General features: G+C 38.7%; 1 protein-coding gene across 2 annotated transcripts in view; it reads left to right on the plus strand.

The window, feature by feature from the left end:
• The first annotated feature begins 12417 nt into the window (after positions 1 to 12417).
• SUMF1 (sulfatase modifying factor 1) overlaps positions 12418 to 19689 on the plus strand; it is a 96397-nt gene continuing 89125 nt past the window's right edge. For both annotated transcript variants that reach the window (XM_069084060.1, XM_069084061.1), the window contains exon 1: positions 12418 to 12720. In XM_069084060.1, coding sequence (XP_068940161.1) covers positions 12445 to 12720 — 276 coding nt within the window. In that variant the 5' untranslated portion in view covers positions 12418 to 12444. The remainder of the gene's footprint in view (positions 12721 to 19689) is intronic.

Below are 19689 nucleotides of genomic sequence, written 5' to 3' on the forward strand. Positions count from 1 at the left end.
GAACAGTAAGCATTTAAATGAATGATTTATCTATCTGGAGGCAGAATTAAGTAATTGGAATCACATTAATTGCTCAAGGCTGGATCATGACAATAGTACCTAAATTCATTTATGGATTTAGTATTATATCAATCAAACTATGAAAGTTCACTTTGTACAACTAGAAAAAATAGTAATGAAATTTATCTGGAGGAATGAAAGGGAAAAAATCTCAAGAAAAATTATGGGAAAAAAGAGGGAAGGAAGGGAGTATAGTCTCAAAGTCAGGTCTAAAACAATGTTACCAAGTACTAATCCTCAAAACTACTTGATACTGCTTTTAAAATACAAAAGCTGATCAGTGGTATAGAATAGGTACATAAAATTTGGAAGCAAATACATTTAGGAGCATAGCGTTAAATAAACACAAACACCCTAACTTCTGGGGTAAGGACACACTACTAAAAAAACTGCCAGGAAAACTGGAAAGCCGACTGGCAAAAAAGTAGGTTTACACCAATATTTCATACCCTACACTGCAATAAAATCCATATAATAAATGACCTAGGTATAAAAAGTTGTACCCTAAACAAATTAGAGGAGCAGGGAAGGAGATACCTTCTTTGCTTTGATTCTTTTGTAATTCTGTTTGTAATATGTTGTAGACTTTTCATACTATAGCATACACCTTCCCATTGTCTCTGCATGACACCCATTTTTGAGCTCTTTAGAGATTTCACACGTCTTGCAAGCTACCTAATACAAGGAGAATATTGATAGTAATCTCAGATTCAACATGTCCAAAGCAGAACTCATTCCTTTCCTCCAAAACTCACCCCCTCCTGAACTTCTCTATTTCTGTCTAGGATATCACCATACTTCTAGTTACACAGGTCTACAACTTTGTGTCATTTTTAACTCCTCCCTGTTCATGTCCCTTTCCATTGCCCAATCTAATTCAGGAGACAAGAATATATAAAAGTATACATGCACAAAAAAAGATGTAAAGAGAATAAACAAATACAAATTAGTTAACACAACTCAGGGTGGGAGGACAGTTGAGGGGATCAGGAAAGGCTGTAGAGGGTGGTACTTGAGCTGTGTTTTGAAGGAAGAGAGGGATTTGATAAATAGGAGAAGAGTAGAGTAGACAGACAAACATTGGAATGCCATGTGTAAGGAACTGAGAGGAGGTTAGATTGACTGGAGGACAAAGTGGGGCAGGTACAAGGAAACTGAAAGGAGAGAATAGTCTCAATTGAATGTAAACTCCTTGAAGGCAGAGATCATTTTATTTTGGTCTTCCTATCCTAAGAACCCACCTAGTGCCTGACACATATTTGGTTCTTAATAAATGCTTGATGATTCAGTCATTGATATTAAAAAAGGCACATTATCATGTAAAAATCCATCTGTCAGTAAAAGATCTATCTATAAAATCCCTTTGTAACTCTCTCTTTCCCAAAATATCACATATCAATCAGAAAAGATCTTGGGCCAATTAAAGAAAGAATAATAATCTTTTAGAAAGTTTTGTGTTGGAATAACTACCTGGATATTAGATTAATATATAATTTATTAGAATATGTAAAAGTGGATATTAATTGTTATAAGTTGAAATCAATGTCAATTAAAGTTTCAGGCTTTTAAAAATGACTGTGTATAGATTGACTCCAATTTACCACTGATTACATTCCAAATTGTTAAAAATTGGTTGCTTAAGACTTGAAATTCATTATCCCATAGAATGAAAAACATAAATGTGATTAAGTTTCCAGATGAATCCTTAAGGCCTATTTAATCCATAATACAAGTACCTTAATCTAAATTCAGGATACTAGGAGCAGGGCCTTGGGGTTCTGGAGGGAGAGAGAGAAGAATAAAGAATTTTCCTTAGGTCAAAATTGAAAATATGTGGAAATGGTTTCTTTGACATCTACCCATTTCTCTTTCTGGGCATCTTCTTTCCAGGTTTCCAGTGCTCTCAGGCTGCCTCAGATCTCTTTCCTACCCCATCTCCCACTCAGTGTCTTCCCCCCTCCTTTAAAAAAAAAGTAATTGATAAAATTTGGGCATTTAAAAAATTTTTGAGTTCCAAGTTCTTTCTCTGCCTCCTGTCCCCCATCCCCCATTGAGAAAGCAAGCAATGGGATACCGCTTATACATGTAAAGTCATGTAAACATTTCCATATTAGCCATATTGCAAAAAAATTAAGAAAAATAAAAGAAGTAAAAAAAATGCTTTAATCTACATCTGGAGTTTATCAATTCTCTCTGAAGGTGGATAGCATTTTTCATCATAATTCCATTCCATTCTCCCTCTCAATGTCAATACTTTGCTCAGAGCTGCAATATGTTACATGCTGGGAAATTACCTACTTTTCTTAACCCTATATCCTCGCCTAAACAAAACTCTCATTTCTTCACCATAACTGATCCCATTGAGCTAGTTGGTGGGAAGAAAACATCCTAATAGAAGAAATTTTTATTAATTCGTATACCACAAACACCCCTCAAACCTGATATGTCAGCAGTTTTAAGGGGATTAGGCCTTAATTCAAATCAATTACAAGTGTTATATTAATTGATGTCGCAAGGTAAAATGACAAAGTAGTATGAGAAGGGAAGCTACAGAATGGATAAGCCAGTCATGCCTAGGAATCAGTTTCTGGGGTTAATACCTAGATTTATTGGGTAGCTAGGTGGTACAGTGGATAGAGTGCTGGGCCTCCAGTCAGGAAGACTCGTCTTCATAAGTTCAAATCTGGCCTCAAACACTTATTAGCTGTGTGACCCTAGACAAGTCTCTTAACCCTGTTTGCCTCAGCTTCCCCATCTCTACAATAAGCTGGAAAAGGAAATGGTAAATCTTTGTTTTCTTTGCCAAGAAAATCCAACTGGGGTCAAGAAGAACCATACATGACTGAATAAAAACTTGGATTTATTGGAAGAGAACTCTGGAAAACTAGTCTGTTTACCAAGTAGATATTATAGGATGGTGCTTGAATTCCTCCAGTGCGTTAAGAATTATTCTGTTTGATGGAAGTGGGAAAACTCAGAAGTCATGAGCAGAAATTGTAAAGAAGAAAATTTAGGCTTCGTATCTGGAAACACTTTCAAACAGTTAAAACTATTAATAAATGGAACCATCTTTCTAAGAAGGTAAGAGGCTTCCCCCAAAGGAGATCTTTAAGTAGAAGTTGAATGATTACTTATAGATGTATTTTAAGGGAGGTTCTTGCTATTGGATGACCTCTGAGGTTATTAATGTGAGATTATTAATATTTTTATTCCCTCATTACACTTTGTTATATTGACTTTGCAATAGAAATCTTTTTTTCATACAAACTGCTTTCTATACAATCACCCATCTGCTATACTTATACAGTTTGTTGGGTTTTTTTTAACCCAGGTACAAGAAGTTACATTTCTCTCCATTCAAATTTCATTTTATTAGATTAGCCATCACTTCAACTGGTTCACGAGTTTTTGGATCTCAGTACCATCATTCATTGAATTAGTTTCCTGTTACCCATAGACTTGGTTAATATGATAAATAGAATTTTGTTTTAAGGCACAATTGAGGACAAGAAGATGGATGAGGACCTCTGTATGGATGGAGGTGGTGAGATGAAGATAAAAGGTAACAGAGAAGATGAGGTAGATGAGGGTAAGCATTTCCCTTAAGCTTCTTACTTTTCACAATTTCTTCCCTTATTCCACTTATTACCCAACAGATTCTAGTTCCCCTTTCTTCTATATGCTGGACTGCAGTTCTCCCAAAGTTCCTTTTGGTTTTGGTTCTATCCTCTTCTTTAGCAGATAAAACTGAAGCCAGGAAAGGTTGTGACTTGCCCGACATCAATAGGTAGTAGATAGCAAAGTCAAGATTCTAACCCAGAATTTGAATTCTGACTCTTGCCCCTATACTGCACTACTTGTCTAGGACCAGCAGCTCAAGAAGAGGACAATATAGGGATAACATATAATATATATACAATAATTATATATATATATGTCAAGATTTGTCTACATATGTTTTGTGTGCTAAAAGAAGTAAAAATGAAACAAATTAAAATTCTTGAAAAAGAGAAACACGTTGTGAAACAATGTTCACCTTATCTTGTAGTTACATAAATTGGGAAAACACAAATCACAAATTAATCATTTTTTAAAATCAGGTGATTTACTCAGGCAATGAATCTTAGATTATTATAGTAAGAGAGATCTTAAAGGTTGAATTTTCTATATTCAATTATTCAAATGCCTTTTTGTTTCTGCATGGTAAGAGGAAAACACAAGCCTTAAGAAGTTTAGATATCTCATTTTGGAAGGAGGGTAAACAAAAAGATCCTTTGAACTAAAAGGGGGAAAACAAGTCTGCAGTATAAACATTCATATGTGTATCTCCTAACAGTAAATTCCTGGGAGGCAAAGACTTAGTACCTAGAGTTTCCATCCTGAGTAGACAGGCAGAATGGTTGCCTCCCCTTGTAATATGATGGGTTTTGGTGTCTAAAAATATCCCTATTGGCCTATAAGACACTAAAGATTTCTACTAGAAGAGATTCATTCCCTTGGGTCTTAAACAGAGGTAGGATAAGACATTTATATATGTAATATTAGTCTGAATGTTCTATCCTTCAGAGACTGTAAATACTGCAATTGTATTTTAGGAATACCATCTTAGGAGAAAGGTAGTTCAACTGTCTTCTGAAAACTGGAAACTGTAATAATTAAATAGAGGTCTATATATAATTAATATTTATATATAATATATATAACTAACAATTAAATAGAGGTCCAGAGAGAAAAAAACTAAGAAACTTTCCTGAGAGATTGAGGGAGTTTATCTTGGATAATTCCTGAGAGATTTTTACCGTTATCCTGAGACAGCTGAATGGTGGGACTATGTTTCCAGATTCGAGAAGTCAGCAGCTATAACTGGTAGTAAAGACAACCTGATACTAGCAGTGCTTTTTCTCATGTGCTACATTGTTGAAGTATTTAAATGTCTTTATATTGTTTGTTGAACAGTTAATAAACTATATAGAAAGAAATACTAATGTTTAAGCTCATGAGTCTAAGGGGGTTGATACTGAGGGAGACAAAAGTGAAAGCCTATAAGGGAGAAAAAAAAGGTTTTCTACTTTAATAAATTATGGTATGGCTGAAAGTTAATTGATTAATTCATGAGATATTGTACATGTCTACTCATTTAAGAGGAAAAAGTAGACCTGTGAAAGTCAGCATGGTGTAGTTTTATATCCTCAGTTTATCACAGTGCCCAGCACATAGTAGGTGCTTAGTAAGTGTTTATTGATTATTGACTAGTGAATAGAGAGCAGGCTTTAAAGTGAAGAATACAATAAAAACTAACATTTACATGGTTCTTAAAGGTTTGCAAAGCACTTTGCATATGTCACCTACTTTGTACCCAAAAGACCTGAATTTAAGTTTTGCCTTTCACACATACTCCCTGTGTGACCCTGGTGTAAGGGTTATGGGATTTAAAGATCTCCCATGCCCCATGGACGTGCTGACATAGCAGAGCAAGAGAAAGTGAAAAGCCGAGCTAACGGTCCTGCGGTTGGCAGTTGGCGGCGGTTGCCTTTTTTTTTTTTTTTAGTTAGGACCCCTGCTGAGCACTGCCAGGGGCCAGAGCTGCTGGGAGCAGGACTTTCTGCTAAGGACTCCTGCTGAGGGCTGCCAGGGGCCGGAGCTGCTGGGAGCGCTCTTCCAGGACACTGGGTGGTTGCTGTGAGTGGGGAGAGGAGGACCTTTGCCTGAGGTAGCCTGTTCTGTTTTAAAGGTTTGAAAATGTGGGTGCTTTCTACTTTATCTACCTGTGCCAATATCATAACTACTCTGATGGCTTTCACTTTCTGGTTTTGGGACTCAGTCTTTTGGTATCTTAATAAATTTTCTAGTTTATTTCCCCAAATGGCAAACCTGATGTATTTTGTGATGGATAATTATATCAGCATATTTGTAATCTCTATAGGCATTGTGAATATGGCATTGCTGATACACCCTGGACAAGACTCAATCTTTAGTACTGTAGTCTAGAGGTATCAAACTTGCAGCCACTGGCAACAAGAAATTCTTGAGTGAGGCCTGAATCAGATTAAAATGTAATTAGGAGGGGTGGCTAGGTAGTGTAGTGAATAGAGCACGGCCCTGGAGTCAGGAGGACCTGAGTTTAAATCTGGCCTCAGACACTTAATACTTACTAGCTGTGTGATCTTGGGCAAATCACCTAACCCCAATTGCCATGCCTTCCCCCCTCAAAAAAAAAAGCAAAACAAAATGTAAGGAAATATTAAACAAAATAAATAAAAATACAATAAATATAGACAATGTTAATTTATGACTTTCTAAGTCAACATGCAGTTCCTTACAGATTTCAATTTGAGTTTGTTGATGTTATAAATGAAATCTGTGTTCTGTCTAGGAATAAACCATGCTTGTTGGAGATCCAGGAAGTTTTTCATTTTCTTTATTTTACATTTATTCTGTAATGAATAAATGGGTAGCCTCCTGAAAAAGACTACAAAGGATCAGACAAAGGCAAGCCCCTTTTATGATGTTCCCATTTGAATTTCCCACTGTGTTCCTCCCTTAAGAGCTGGGATTGGCTCCAGCTCTTCTGGGTTACAACTTTCCCAATCTGCCCATTAAGCATGTGTGTTAGTGAAAAGTTGGTGACCATCCTCTAACTGGTTTGAGCCAGCCTAGCTCAGGCCTCTTTACATATTTAAGCCTTCCTGCATGTAAACATTCATTGTTCCTATAGAAACTGTGGAAACCAAACTGTCAGCATTTCTTACATTGACACCACTCTTCAAGTCAACTCTCTAAGACTATAAGTTGCAGAGAAGGTGCCAACCTGAGGGAATTTGCATACCAAGGTGTTCTCTACACCAATGAAAACACAGGTACGGCTGTCATTTTGTCAACCAGGTAATAAACATTTCCATTCCCTATCAGAATATATTCTTTAATTGCTTTAGGACCCTGGCTGAGAAATAATAAGATAACAAATCAAGAAGTAGATACAGAGGTGGGGGTTGGTTGTGGTTGTTGACTAATATAGGACAGAACACAGTCCACCAGACCCCCCCCCCCAAGCTACATATGAGGGTGTTGACCCTAAAACCTCTTACTTGTATTTTAGGTAGTTTTGGAAAAAGTACTACCTGTATGTTGCTGGTCATGGGAGTCTTGGTGCCTCTATTCAGGGGTTTCTATGGCTGGAAAAATATTATTACTTGGTGGACAATATTCTAAAAATGAGCATTTCCATATTTACATTGGTTTGTAGACCACTGAGCCTTCAAAAAGACAGTTACTTTCATACCATAATACTGCATCAAACAAAGACTTTTGTGGACTTATTATAAAGCAGATATGTTAAGTGCCATGAAAACTAGAGTTTTTTGGCATTAAAAGTGTGTATCCAGAGATACTTGGACATGTTGAGTATGAAACTGTCCTTAGAGCATAGGCAGTTGAGAAGCTATCACCAATGCCCCCTTGGCATCTTATTCAGAATCTCTAGAATACTAAATAGTACAAAGATAGAACAAATCAGAGAAAGTTCCCATGATGTATATAAAGGTTGACACAAAACTGCCAGTCAGGTAATAGTTTTGAAGAAAATCAGATTAGGGGGTGAGGGGATCTGAGACTGCAATTTGAGAGTGCTTTATCATTTTAGCAGTCTTCAAGAGGTATTCATTTAGGATGCTAGACCATACCTCATTTTAAAATTCCTTTCTCTGGATCTCAAGAAATACATGGATTCTATTCTTTCTGACCAGTATATGAATTCTTCACTTGTTAAAAGTTATTTGTACCAAATCTTACAAGTCATTCACTTTTGTCATTTAAGAAAAGTTATTGGCTTTCTTGAAATGGAACTTTATTGTTGTATATTTTGAATCATTTCTCACATTCTGTTGTGCACATGGCAATACTTTTTCTTCTCTTTTCTTATTTTGTATTATTTTAGTTTTAGTACTTAAGTTTGTTTTTTTTCCTTTTCTTATTTTGTCTATAAGTTTTAAATTAAAAAATTACCAAAAAAAAGGAGTTGTTCACAGAGATTTTGAATCTTAAAATCTGCTAATATATGATATACCTCTCACATATACATGAGATGGTAACATTCTGGTACAAATGCCTAGGGGTATTGCTAGGCTCTACAAGATATTCTGTCAGTAAGGTATTGAATATACTATACATATCCTACCTCATTCATTTACTTCTCTGAGCTGGTCACTTAATCTCTTTGTCTCAGTTTCTTCATCTGTAAAATGGTGATAATAATAGCACCTATCTCCTAGGATTATTATAAGGATTAAACGAGATATTTGCAAAGCAAAGGGGTATGTACATGTTAAGTATTAGTGTTATTCTTGCCCTGAATCTTCCCGCAGTGCCTAGGTGGAGACTTCTTCCCTGGAACATCCTTCTGCCAACCTGGCCCCCTTCTTCCATTGGTGAGTTCCTTCCAGGTCTCTATTTTGGAACTGAGTCTTGGCCGGACATTTGCTTATTATGGGCTTTGCTACCTCTCCCTACTCTCCTCCATCTCCCCTACTACCTTTCAGTTCCTTTTCATGTGCCATCTTCTCCCAGTAAGCTCCTTGAGGAGACTTTCCTTTTTGCTTGGATTTTTAGCACAGCGCATGGCAAATTGCAAGCCATACTTCTTGCCTGCTGGACCTGGACAGTCAGATCTAGTTTCTGGGGATTTTGTATTAAGAATGAATAGTCCTCTTTTACTTTTAAAACTCTGTCAATGTTTGTCTTTATATGTGTATTTACTTTCTTTGTTGCAAAACTGAATTTGTCCTTTGCTCTTAAAGGTATTGTTTAAAAGTGTAAGTGTCACTAAAACAAATAAAGCTCTATGTAGATCTAATCATTATATCTGTTTTGTTTTCTATAAATAAAACTATAAATCCAAAAAAACTTTTGTGGGTTGTATATAAGATGTACCCATGACATACTTTTAAGTTTAACCTGCATTATTAACATTTTAAAAATCACATTCTAAAGTCTAGGCAACAAACAACACAGTAAATCAAGCCCTGATTTATAGAGATTTCTGAGGTGTAGATGCTCACCCTGAAAATTTAACAATCAGAGCCAGTTTGAACTGGTTCTGGTACACTCTCTGAAGGATCTGTGTTCTCATCAATGTGACTCCAACATGGCAGATTACAATACATCCATGCTTTCTTATTCTGTGAAATTCTTGTCCATATGTTTCTTTTTTTTAATAAAAATAAAATAAAATTAAGTAAAATAAAAATTTTGTTACTCAATTAACAAACATTTATTTTCTCTCCTTCCTACCACCCCCCCATTTAAAAGAAAAAGAAAAACAAAGTGCATAGTCAAGCAAAACAATTTCCCACTTTGTGCTTGTTCAAAAATATGTCTCATTTTGCATCTTGAATCTATCATCTCTCTGTTAGGAGATGGGCAGTATGATCATGATCATTGGGAATCATGGTTGGTCACTGTACAAATCAGAATCCTTAAGTCGTTCAAATATATTTGTCTCTACAAATTACTTAGTTCTATGAATTACTTAGTTCCTAGATCAAAAATGAAACAATCTTAATGATATAACATTTTTAAAAATTGCACCAATAAAATCAATGCAACTAGATTAAAAAGAAAAGATACGGATTTAGAAAAAAAAATTGCATTCAATATCTGTGAAAAAAGTCTAAGTTTGACTTATAATATCTACAAAGACATCCCAGAAATATATAAAATTAAGAGCTTTTGCCTAGTAGACAGCTCAAAGGGCATCAATGGTTTTTAAAGGAAATAGAAATTATTGACAACCACCTGAAAAGATATTCAAAATTTCTGGTAGCTAAAAAAATGCAAATTAAAGATCACCTCATACACAGTCAATATGGGGAAGTTGTTTTTCTTGACTAGGCAAAATTGTTATAAAGGTTTTGCTTTTACCCCCCTTACTTTTGGGGTAGTGGAAAGTAAAAAGGGAGCAAAGGGTATTGTTGCTCTCCCCCCTGTCCCCAAAAAAGAAAAGAAAGAAAAGAGTTATTAAATGTTTGTGAAATGCATAGAGAACAGAAGGAAGGTCAGAAGTAATCACCAAGCAAGACAGTTTTGAATGTAATGTTGAATTTATTATATAATTTAAAAGAAAAGCAAGCTTTATGTAGTAGAAATTAATATTTTCATGTGTAATCCTCTTTCTATTCTACCTGTATATGGAAGTACTCATTTTAATTCATGTTTGTTAAGAAATAAAATGTGAAAAAATAAAAATCACCTTATACTCATCAGTCAGTCAATAAGCATTGATTAAACACTGACTATGTGCCAGGTACTGTGCTAACAAACCTAGCAATGATGAGAAAACCTATTGTGACCTGTAGGAAAATTGACATGCTATTTCACTGCTTTAGGAGCTGTGAATTATCCATGCAAGAGACAGAAAGAGCACTGGATTTGGGGTTGGATGACCTGGGTTTGAATCCTGATTCTAACACCCATTATCCACGTGACCTTGGTCAAGTCACTTAATCTCTTTGGGTTTCAGTTTCTTCATCTTTCAAATATGGGAATTGGACTATATGATGTCTGTGGTCCCTATTAACTTTAAACCTATAATCCTATAAAAGTTAATAAGTTGTTCATATTCTTTGACCCAAAGATCCCATTTCAAGACTGAAAGAGGAGGAGGTCAGTGATGGAAAGAAAAGACTAATATGTATAAAAATGTTCATTACAACATTATTTGTGATAATAAAGATGTGAAAATCAGAGATGTTTCTGTTATTGGGTACTAGATTCACAAACTAAGTTATATAAATGCAATGGAATATTCATGTTCTGTAAGTGATGAAGGAGAGGCATCACAATATAGATAGAAAATTTACCTAATTCTGAGGAAGATTAGATTGTGAGACTTTTGAAGGCATTGATTGTCTTTTGTTTCTTTTTGTACACCCAATGTTTAGCTCAGTGCCTGGCACATTTATTGTTCAATTGTGTCAGACTCCTTGTGACTTTCTTTGGAGTTTTCTTGGCAAAATATTGGAATGGTTTGCCATTTTCTTCTCAAGCTCATTTTACAGATGAGGAAACTGAGGCAAAAAGGGTTAAGTGACTGCCCAGGGTCACAGAGCTAGCAAGTATCTGCTGATAGATTTGAAATTAGGAAGATAAGTCTTCTTGACTCCAGTTCCAGTGCTCTATCCACTTTGCCACCTAGCTGCCCTAACATTTCACTTAGAGGTTAACATCCATTAAAAAAATTTTTTTTTGAGTTCCAAATTCTCTCCCTCCCTTCAGCTCCTCCCCTACCCATTTGAGAAAGCAAGCAATATGATGATATCTATTACAATGTGAAGTCATGCAAAACATTTTTCCATATTTGCTGTGTTGAAAAAAAATAACAAGAAAAAATATGCTCAATTTGCATTCAGAGTTCATCTGTTCTATCTGAAGGTGGATAGCATGTTTCATCATGAGCCCTTTGGAATTGTCTGGATCATTGTAGTGATAAGAGTAGCTAAATCTTTCACAATTGAGTATTGTTACTATATTGCTGTTATTGTGTACAATGGTCTTTTGGTTCTGCTCACTTCACTTTTCATCAGTTCATATAGGTCTTCCTAGATTTCATTTCAAGGTTAATGAAAATAATGATGTAATGCCCCCCCCCCCCAATATTCAGATTTCCCCTAAATCTTTCCTTGGATCAGGTCCCCAAGAACTCTTGAGTTAGAGGTTCTGGACTTTAAGTCTGGTGTTGCCATCACTTAGGTGACAAGGGCCGTCCCTTAACTTCCCTTCGTCCCCGCTTGGAAAGTCAGTCAGTAAACATGTATTAAGCGCCTGGTGTGTGCTGGGCACTGCGTTGAATCCTACGAATACGGTGAAATTCCAAACCCCAAAACCTAAATCAATTCTTTGTTCCCACAGAACTAAGGACAAATGGCAGATGACCACGGGAAGGTAGCGTTTTAATGGGGTCTGAATGAAGCAAGGAGGCAGAGATGAGGAAGGATGGCATTCCAGGCGGGGGAATCTGCTTCTCAAGTGGCAGGGCCCAGAACCTCCCTGGGCCTCAGTTGCTTCATCTGTAAAATGGGGGCGGGGAGGGGACTGGGTTGCCCTTGACCTCTAGGGCCCTCCCAGCACACCAGACTCCAGCTCATCTAGCCCTGTTATTTCACTCTTCACTATCTGGCCAATCACTAAATATATTTCCTGGGCGTCTACTCCAGGCCCTACAAATGACGCTTCCTCCTAAACAGTCAGAACGGAGTCAGAACAGAGCTCGGGGAAGCTCGGGATCCCATCCCTAGACCTGCAGAGAAGCGGTCGCACGCATGCGCTCCAGCATCTCCTAGCGAGGTCCCGGGCTCACGTGACCCCGAGCGGTCACATGGCTCTTCAGACAACATGGCTGCGCCCGGCTCGGGGCTGACTCGGCAACCCCGGGTCTCGCCGCCGCTGCTCCCGCTGTGGCTGCTGCTGATCCTTGGGGCAGTGGGGGCGGCCCGGGGCCTGGGCTCGGAGGCCGGACCCGCCGCAGCCCACGCGGCCCACGGGGCCCACGCGGCGGGGACGTGCGGCTGCGGCTCTCCCCAGCGCCCTGGGACGGCGGCGCACAGATACTCCCGGGAGGCGAATGTGGCGGAGCGGGCCTCCTCCGAACGGCCGGTGCTGTCCCCGCAGGTCGGCGGCAGGGGGAGGGCGCCCTGGGCGGGGCTGGGGGGCGCTGGCCCTGTAGGAGAGACTCAGGAGGACCAGAGGTTTCTTCCCCTGCCCCCTCCCCGGACGTGGGGTCAGGCGGGCTTGGCCCTTGGCTGTCGCGCTCGGAGTGGCCCCGGGGTGCGCGTCCTGGGGAGCAGCCACTCCCTCTTAGCGCGAGTTTGGACAGAGCCCCGGACTTGGAGGCCCTGGAGCTGACCCGAAATCTCAGCTGTGCTTCTAACTGCCTGTTCAAAGTGGCCGTGGGCAGGGTGCTTTTCCTTTGGGCCTCAGTTTCCACATCTGTAACATAAGGAGATGATCTCTGAGATTCCTTTCAAGCTCCGGAGACCTCCCCATCCCCGCACCCCCAAACGCGGGATGCTTGATCCCCCGTAGTGTGAAAGTACTTTTCTCTTGGTTTAATGTTCCACTGTTGGGCTTGGACCTTGTGACCCAAGGGGAGGGGCTTTCTCTGGTCTTAGTGGGACGAGGTTTGGGTAGGTTCTTGCTTCTACAGGCATTTACCACGGGCCAGGCACTGTACTGCAGGCTGAGCCCGGACAGGTCTCTGCCCTCAGAAAGTTCACATTCCAGTGGAACTTCAGGATACTAACTAGCAGCGTGACCTTCATCAAGTTGCTTAACGTCTCTGGGCTTCAGTTTCCTTACCTGTAAAATGATTTCATTGTATAGATGAAGTGTTGGATTTGGACTTAGAGGATCAGGGTGAGCACTTGACCCCCAGAGTCTCATCCAGCTCTAAATGTAGAGGAGGGGTCCCAGAAAACCTTAGTGGAGTTTTAAGTACAGCTTAGGAGGATTTCAACAGGTGGAATGACATTCTAATTTTATAAATGCAAAGAGGTCTGTCTAAATGTTTATCTTGATCAGTCATTCCAATGGTCTTTCTAAAGCATTAGGAACCTTGAAAGTAAAAAAAGGCCTGTGCCTTGCTATCCTCTGGGGAGTTTACAAAACATATTTGCTAATTCCTTTAGGAAATATCCCCAAGGGATTTTGTAGGAATGTAGACTTCATAATGTTTGTCATCATGGGGAAGTATGTTACCCATTATTAATTTGATAGTCTTGGATTTTATTTCCGTAGTGTTTCTGTGTGGGAGTTGATGACTTCAGCCCTCACGTCTTCAAGGATGTCTAACTTACTGGTCTTTGGTAATAGCTGATGTTCCTTAGGGTTTGTGCAGTCTCCCCAATTTTTCCTCGGTGAGGTGAGCACTACTAGTATTATACCTTTTTATAGAGGAAGGAATGGAAGTTCAGGGAAGGCAGGCAGCAGCTTGTCTAGGCTATTAAGATAGATTGCTTGAAAGGAAGTACTTTCATCTTGTTTTCCTTTGGCTTTACATATAATCAGTCCCTTGTAAGGTTATTGTGGGCTTACTCTGAAACTTGCTCAGCCACCTGTTATTCTGTGACTCAGATGTATCTCTCAGTGTCCTTGATAGGTATCTTTTTTGTACTAGACATTTCTCGAAAGTTTCTTCCAGTTTTAAATCCTTATGTAACCTGTGTTTATTCCCGTGATCTTAACATGCAATAAAGTAACACCAGCGTTTTCATGACTTGGAGCCTGTCCCAAGGGATCTATGTTTATTATTTTAGGGGGTGGTCCATGAACTTGGATAGGAAAAAAAAAACCCTTTATTTTTATTAACCTATATCTGAAATTTAGCAATTACTTAAAAATCTTGTTCTGTGCAAGGGTCCATAAGCTTCACCAGATTCCCAGAGGGATTCTTGTCACAAAAAAGGTTAAGAATCCTTGGTCTAAGGGGTGGTAGGTACCCTTTTTAGTTTGATTGAATGCTGTACTTGTGATAAGTGCAACATAAAAGAAGTGAAGATTTATAAGGTGCTGCCCTTACTCTAAAGGAACTAATCCTTTTATTGGAAAGAAAAGTCATGGGCTTTGATTGCTTCAACAAAAATGCCAACCAGCTGGTGGATTATCATTTTAATAGGATTATACATTAAGATTTGCAGTAAATCATATTCAGGATGCAAGGATAATTTTTTTATGGGAAAAAATAGATATATGAGATTTTTAGCTGTTAATTTTGAAAGTAAGAACTTGGACAAGATAAAGACTTTTCCATTTGCCCTTTTATTAGTAAAGTCATTGATAGTATTATGTTAGTATTTATGATATCTTAAGAGAATACTAGTGAGGGGAAAAGGAAATAAAACTTGAATGGTAGAAAAATACTTTGTAACCTGTGAAGTGCCATATATAGGCTAGCTTATCATGTAGGCAAAGTTCTGGAAGGTAAGGCCCTGTATATTCCAACTTGGGGTAGCTAGGTGTTGCAGTGGATAGAGCCTTGGGCCTAGAGTCAGGAAGACTCATCTTCCTAAGTTCAAGTCTGGCCTCAGACACTTATTAGCTCTGTGACCTTGGGCAAGTTCCTTAACCTTGTTTGCCTTAGTTTCTTCATCTTTAAAAATGATCTGGAAAAAGAAATGGCAAACCACTTCAGTATCTTTGCCAAGAAAACCCCAAATGGAGTCCTGAAGAATCAGATGCAACTGAGAAATGATTGAACGACAACATACCAACTTGCTTTAAAAGGAAACTTTGGAGGAAAGCATCAGAAGACTAACTGAAAGCTTCATTTTAAATAAGGCTAAATTTCCATCTTTATGAAAGTTTATCATTGTGAAAATAATCTTGTGTTGACTGTAAATCCAAGTACTTTGCAGCAAAACAGTCCCTTTTGTTATTTCAACCTAAAAAAGTTTCTTAGTATAGCAGCTCTATTTAAGGGACAAAATTTAAGGACAATAAAATCATGTGCATGATTGCACATTTGGGCAACGCAGATCAGATTTTGCAGTGAGTTGATCCTGCCCTCTTCCCTACCTTATAAGTTGTCTTAGTCTGAAGCCTAAGCTGAAATGAAACTTCCTCTGTGAATCTTCCCTGAACCCTTTTTTTTTTAAATTTTTAATTAATTTGTTTGTTTCCTTTTAATTTACAGGATTAAATTCCACAATTCCTTGAGTTTCACATTGTGTCCCCCTCCCCTCCTCCCCATGGCGGCATATAGTCAAGTATAGAATCTGTAAATACTTTCACATTATACATTAGTCAGGTTATAAAGACGGATTGTATCAGATGGAATGAAAAATGGTAAAGAGGACATAAAACCAAACATGAGAAGGAAGAAGATCAGGTATTTTGCTTCCACCTGTATATAAACTCAGTTCTTTCTAGATCTTTCTCTGGATGCACATATTTCTCTCCATCATGAGTCTTTTGGGATTGACTTATATCCTTGAACTTTTCCATATTGGGGTACTCTCTCTTTTGAACTCTTCCAAACTTAAACATAATTATGTTTTACTCTAGTTATTTCTGTGCATTAAAAAAAAATTCTCCTAGTAGACTCAAAGACTGGGGTGGGGAACCTTCAACCTCAAGGCCACATGTAGCCCTCTAGTTCCTCAAGTGTGTCCATTTGACTGAATTTAGGCCACAGGTCAGGGCCTTGGTATAGCTTAGTGTCTTGCATAAAATGCATGTTTGAATGAATGAATGCACTGTTAATCTTTCTTTGGTGTAAGGTTTGATGAAAGGCAGATCTCGAAAACTGACAAGGAAATAAAGTCTCTGTGTGCCCTTTTTTAAGCCATTTAAAACCTAGCTCCTGTTTCTAGACATGCTCCCTCTGGTCCTATGCTAATTGAATTTTTGATTAGTCTGTTTTTAGTATTACTGAAGATAGTCTATGCTTTGCTACTCCCTCTAAAGTTTGGACAAGGCAAGGAGAAGGTTAGTATTGGTTGTCTCTGGGGTGGGGGTGGGGGTGAAGGGTAGGGGGGGTGAGGCAGAGAGAATGGGTAGAGGCTAATTGGCTAAGCACATTCCTTTCACAACCCATTTAAAGTCATGTTGCTTTACTTTTCTTGCTGATATTGAATATTGTTTGTCCTTCATTTTCAATGAGTCCCAGTGACATCACAGGTGATATCTTGACTTGTGAGTGAATTGGATTTAAGTGGGACAGAGTTGCACAAAGTTGTCAGCTTCACTCTTATTTTCCAGAGTTATCGAAGTCCAGGGCTGGACAAAAGTCAGGCCCAGGGGTCAGTGGATAACCTTGGCAGTTTCAATGCCTGACCAAGTTCAGCCTCCTCAGCTGCCTTTCAGAAAGACCTTTGGAACAAATTGCTCTCATCCTTCCGTTCCTCCAGGGCACACCTTCACATGTTGGGGGTAGACATCCCGATAACTTACAGACAGGTTTGGGGCCTATTGGTTCCCATCATCCTGCTTTAGCCCATCTGCCAAGATGGTTTACTGGAGAGCGGCCACTGCACATACTATAGCTTATTGGAGCCACAGGTCAGAGTTGAGTGCCAGGTAGACACCAGAGGTGGATGCACAGCCCTTAGAGGGGCTCAGCAGCCTTCACAGGGGCTCAGCAGCCTTCACACCAGAGGTTCTAGTCCTCCCTGAACACCCCTGAGAGAGGGGAAAGAGGAGAAAAAAGGATGAGATTGATAAAATGTTTGTGCTTTGGGTTTGAGTCCCAGCTCCCATAATTATCACTTGTGTGAGACTGGGTAATAATAATATATCAATAACCCTTTGAAGTATCCCCATTTTAGAGCTGGGGAGATTGGTGGAGATTAAGCGACTTGCCCATAGCTACACTGACAGGAGGTGTGGTGGGATTTGAATCTTGGTCTTGCTGACTCTAACCACTACACTGTGCTGCCTCTTATGATGGAACCTTAAACCTGGCTGAGCTGTTGTTTCTGTATCTGTAGAATGAGCATCACAAATACATGTGCAGCTTAGCTTAAGGAGTTGTAGGGAAGCGCTTTGGGAGCTACTAATATTATTGTTATTTATGTATCCTTTTTTTTCTGAATTGCCACAAAGCTTGAATGGGAAAACGGGGTGATTACTTCATTTACCTCAGTCATTCATAAATTTGACCAAGGGTGGGCAGAGGGAGCTTTCTTCCCATTTGAATTCTTGGGGGAAATATACTACTGACTTTCTGTCCTGGGAAGAAAGAATTGAGAGTTCTTCTCATTTTTATAGCAAGACTTGACTGCAGACCATGCCAAAGACGTTTTGTTGTTTGGTAGTTCAGTTGAGTTTGACTCTATGACCCCATGGACCATGGCACTCAAGGTCTTTCTATCCTCCACCCTCTTGAAGTCTGCCCAACTGTAAGTTCGTTGTTTCCATGACACCATCTGTCCTTCTCATCCTCTGCCATCCCCTTTTCCTTTTGCTTTTAGTCTTTCCCAACATCAGAGACTTTTCCAGTGAGTCCCATCTTCTCATCATGTAGCCCAAGTATTTAAGCTTCGGCTTCAGTATTTGTCTTCCAGTGCATGGCCTGAATTAATTTTTTTTAAAGCATCAACTCATTTGATCTTCTTGTTGTCCAAGGGCCTCTCCAACCCTACTTGTTGCTTGCCATATCTGTTCAGAATACTTTTTAGTCTGTGAGATGGGACGACATTCATTTCATTAGTTCAGTTTGAGAAGCATATTTTATTCAGGGTAGAACAGGTTATTTTTATCTACAACCTTTAGAATGGAAAATTGTCTTCTGTAGCCTTATTTCCTCAATAAAAGAAAAAAAAATTAGGACAGGAGTCCACAGTGGAAATCTTTAGAATTGTTGATATTCACCTTCAGGCTGCAGAAGATAAGGGAACAAAACTAGGTAATTTAAAAAATCTATTCAATTAAATTGGCACAGCTTTCTGTTGACTTCACTTTTAAGCTGAGGAATTGATGGCTGTTATAATGGGACAAATGTGTCTGCTGGGGGAAGTTTTTTTTTTTCTCCTTTAAAGCCTTTCCGGAATTTCATTGGTTTGTTTTTAAACTAATTTTAAGCTTTTATATTATGGATAATCTTTTCCCATTTTTGAGAAATCAAGCTAATGTAAGAGAAAGCTGAGTTTCTAAGGATTGAGGAATTTTATAAACATCTGAAGGATGTAGGCCTAGTGTTTTATACTGGGGCCTCATTATGACACTATTTGGACCTTTAGGTGAAGACCTCTATTGTTGGGGAATCTACTGCCGTTACACTCGGTACTCTCTAGCTATTAGGAAGTTTATTTTTAAATTAAGGTTAAATCTTCTTCTTTGCCTTATCTGCCCAGTGGTCTTCTCTTATGTTCTACAGTGATCTACTGAGATACTTGCTTGTACTTGGCATTGATTATAGATGTATTTAGTGGTAAATTTTTCACATTGACAGGTCATGTTAGATTAAGATTCTAGTGTTGACTCTAATAACACCTATTTCCTAAAGATCTCTGAATGTCTTACCTACAAGTGTTTTGGGAAGCTGAAACGTATGGAGTGGATGCATCCCGAAATCATACACTGAGAGTCAGTGGAATACCTCTCTGATTTTTCTGTTTTCTTTTCAGAACTATTAACAATGTCTCCCTCCTCATCCTCTTCTTTTCATTTTAATCCCATCTTTCCTCTTAATTTTCTTGAGTTTCTGTCCAGGGTATCACTTTTTATTGGAACCGAGGTTCATGAACAACTTAGAAGTCATATGCATCTCTTCACTCACTAAACTCATGGATCCAATCAGTTGCTAAGTCTTGTCAATGTATTTCCTAAATAGATCTCATATTATCACATATTATTTCTCCCCACCCATACCAAAATACTCCAGTTCAGACCATTATCATTTTTCACCCAACTCTTGCTCCCTAATGGTCCTCCCTGCATCCAGGTTCTCCTTCTCTGGTCCATCTCACACATAGCTTCCAAATTGGTATTTCCATAGCATGGGTTTGCTCATGTCCCCTTTCTACTTAAGACATTTCTTTGGAATCTCATTGGTTTTAGGATCAAATATAAACTCCAGTCCTTGACATTTAAAACCTTTCACAAATATCTCTCTCTCTCTCTCTCTCTCTCTCTCTCTCTCTC

Source organism: Petaurus breviceps, unplaced genomic scaffold (assembly GCF_028583685.1).
Source record: "Petaurus breviceps papuanus isolate PSGF00001 unplaced genomic scaffold, PetGlider_PUasm1.0 174, whole genome shotgun sequence".
NCBI lineage: Eukaryota > Metazoa > Chordata > Mammalia > Diprotodontia > Petauridae > Petaurus > Petaurus breviceps.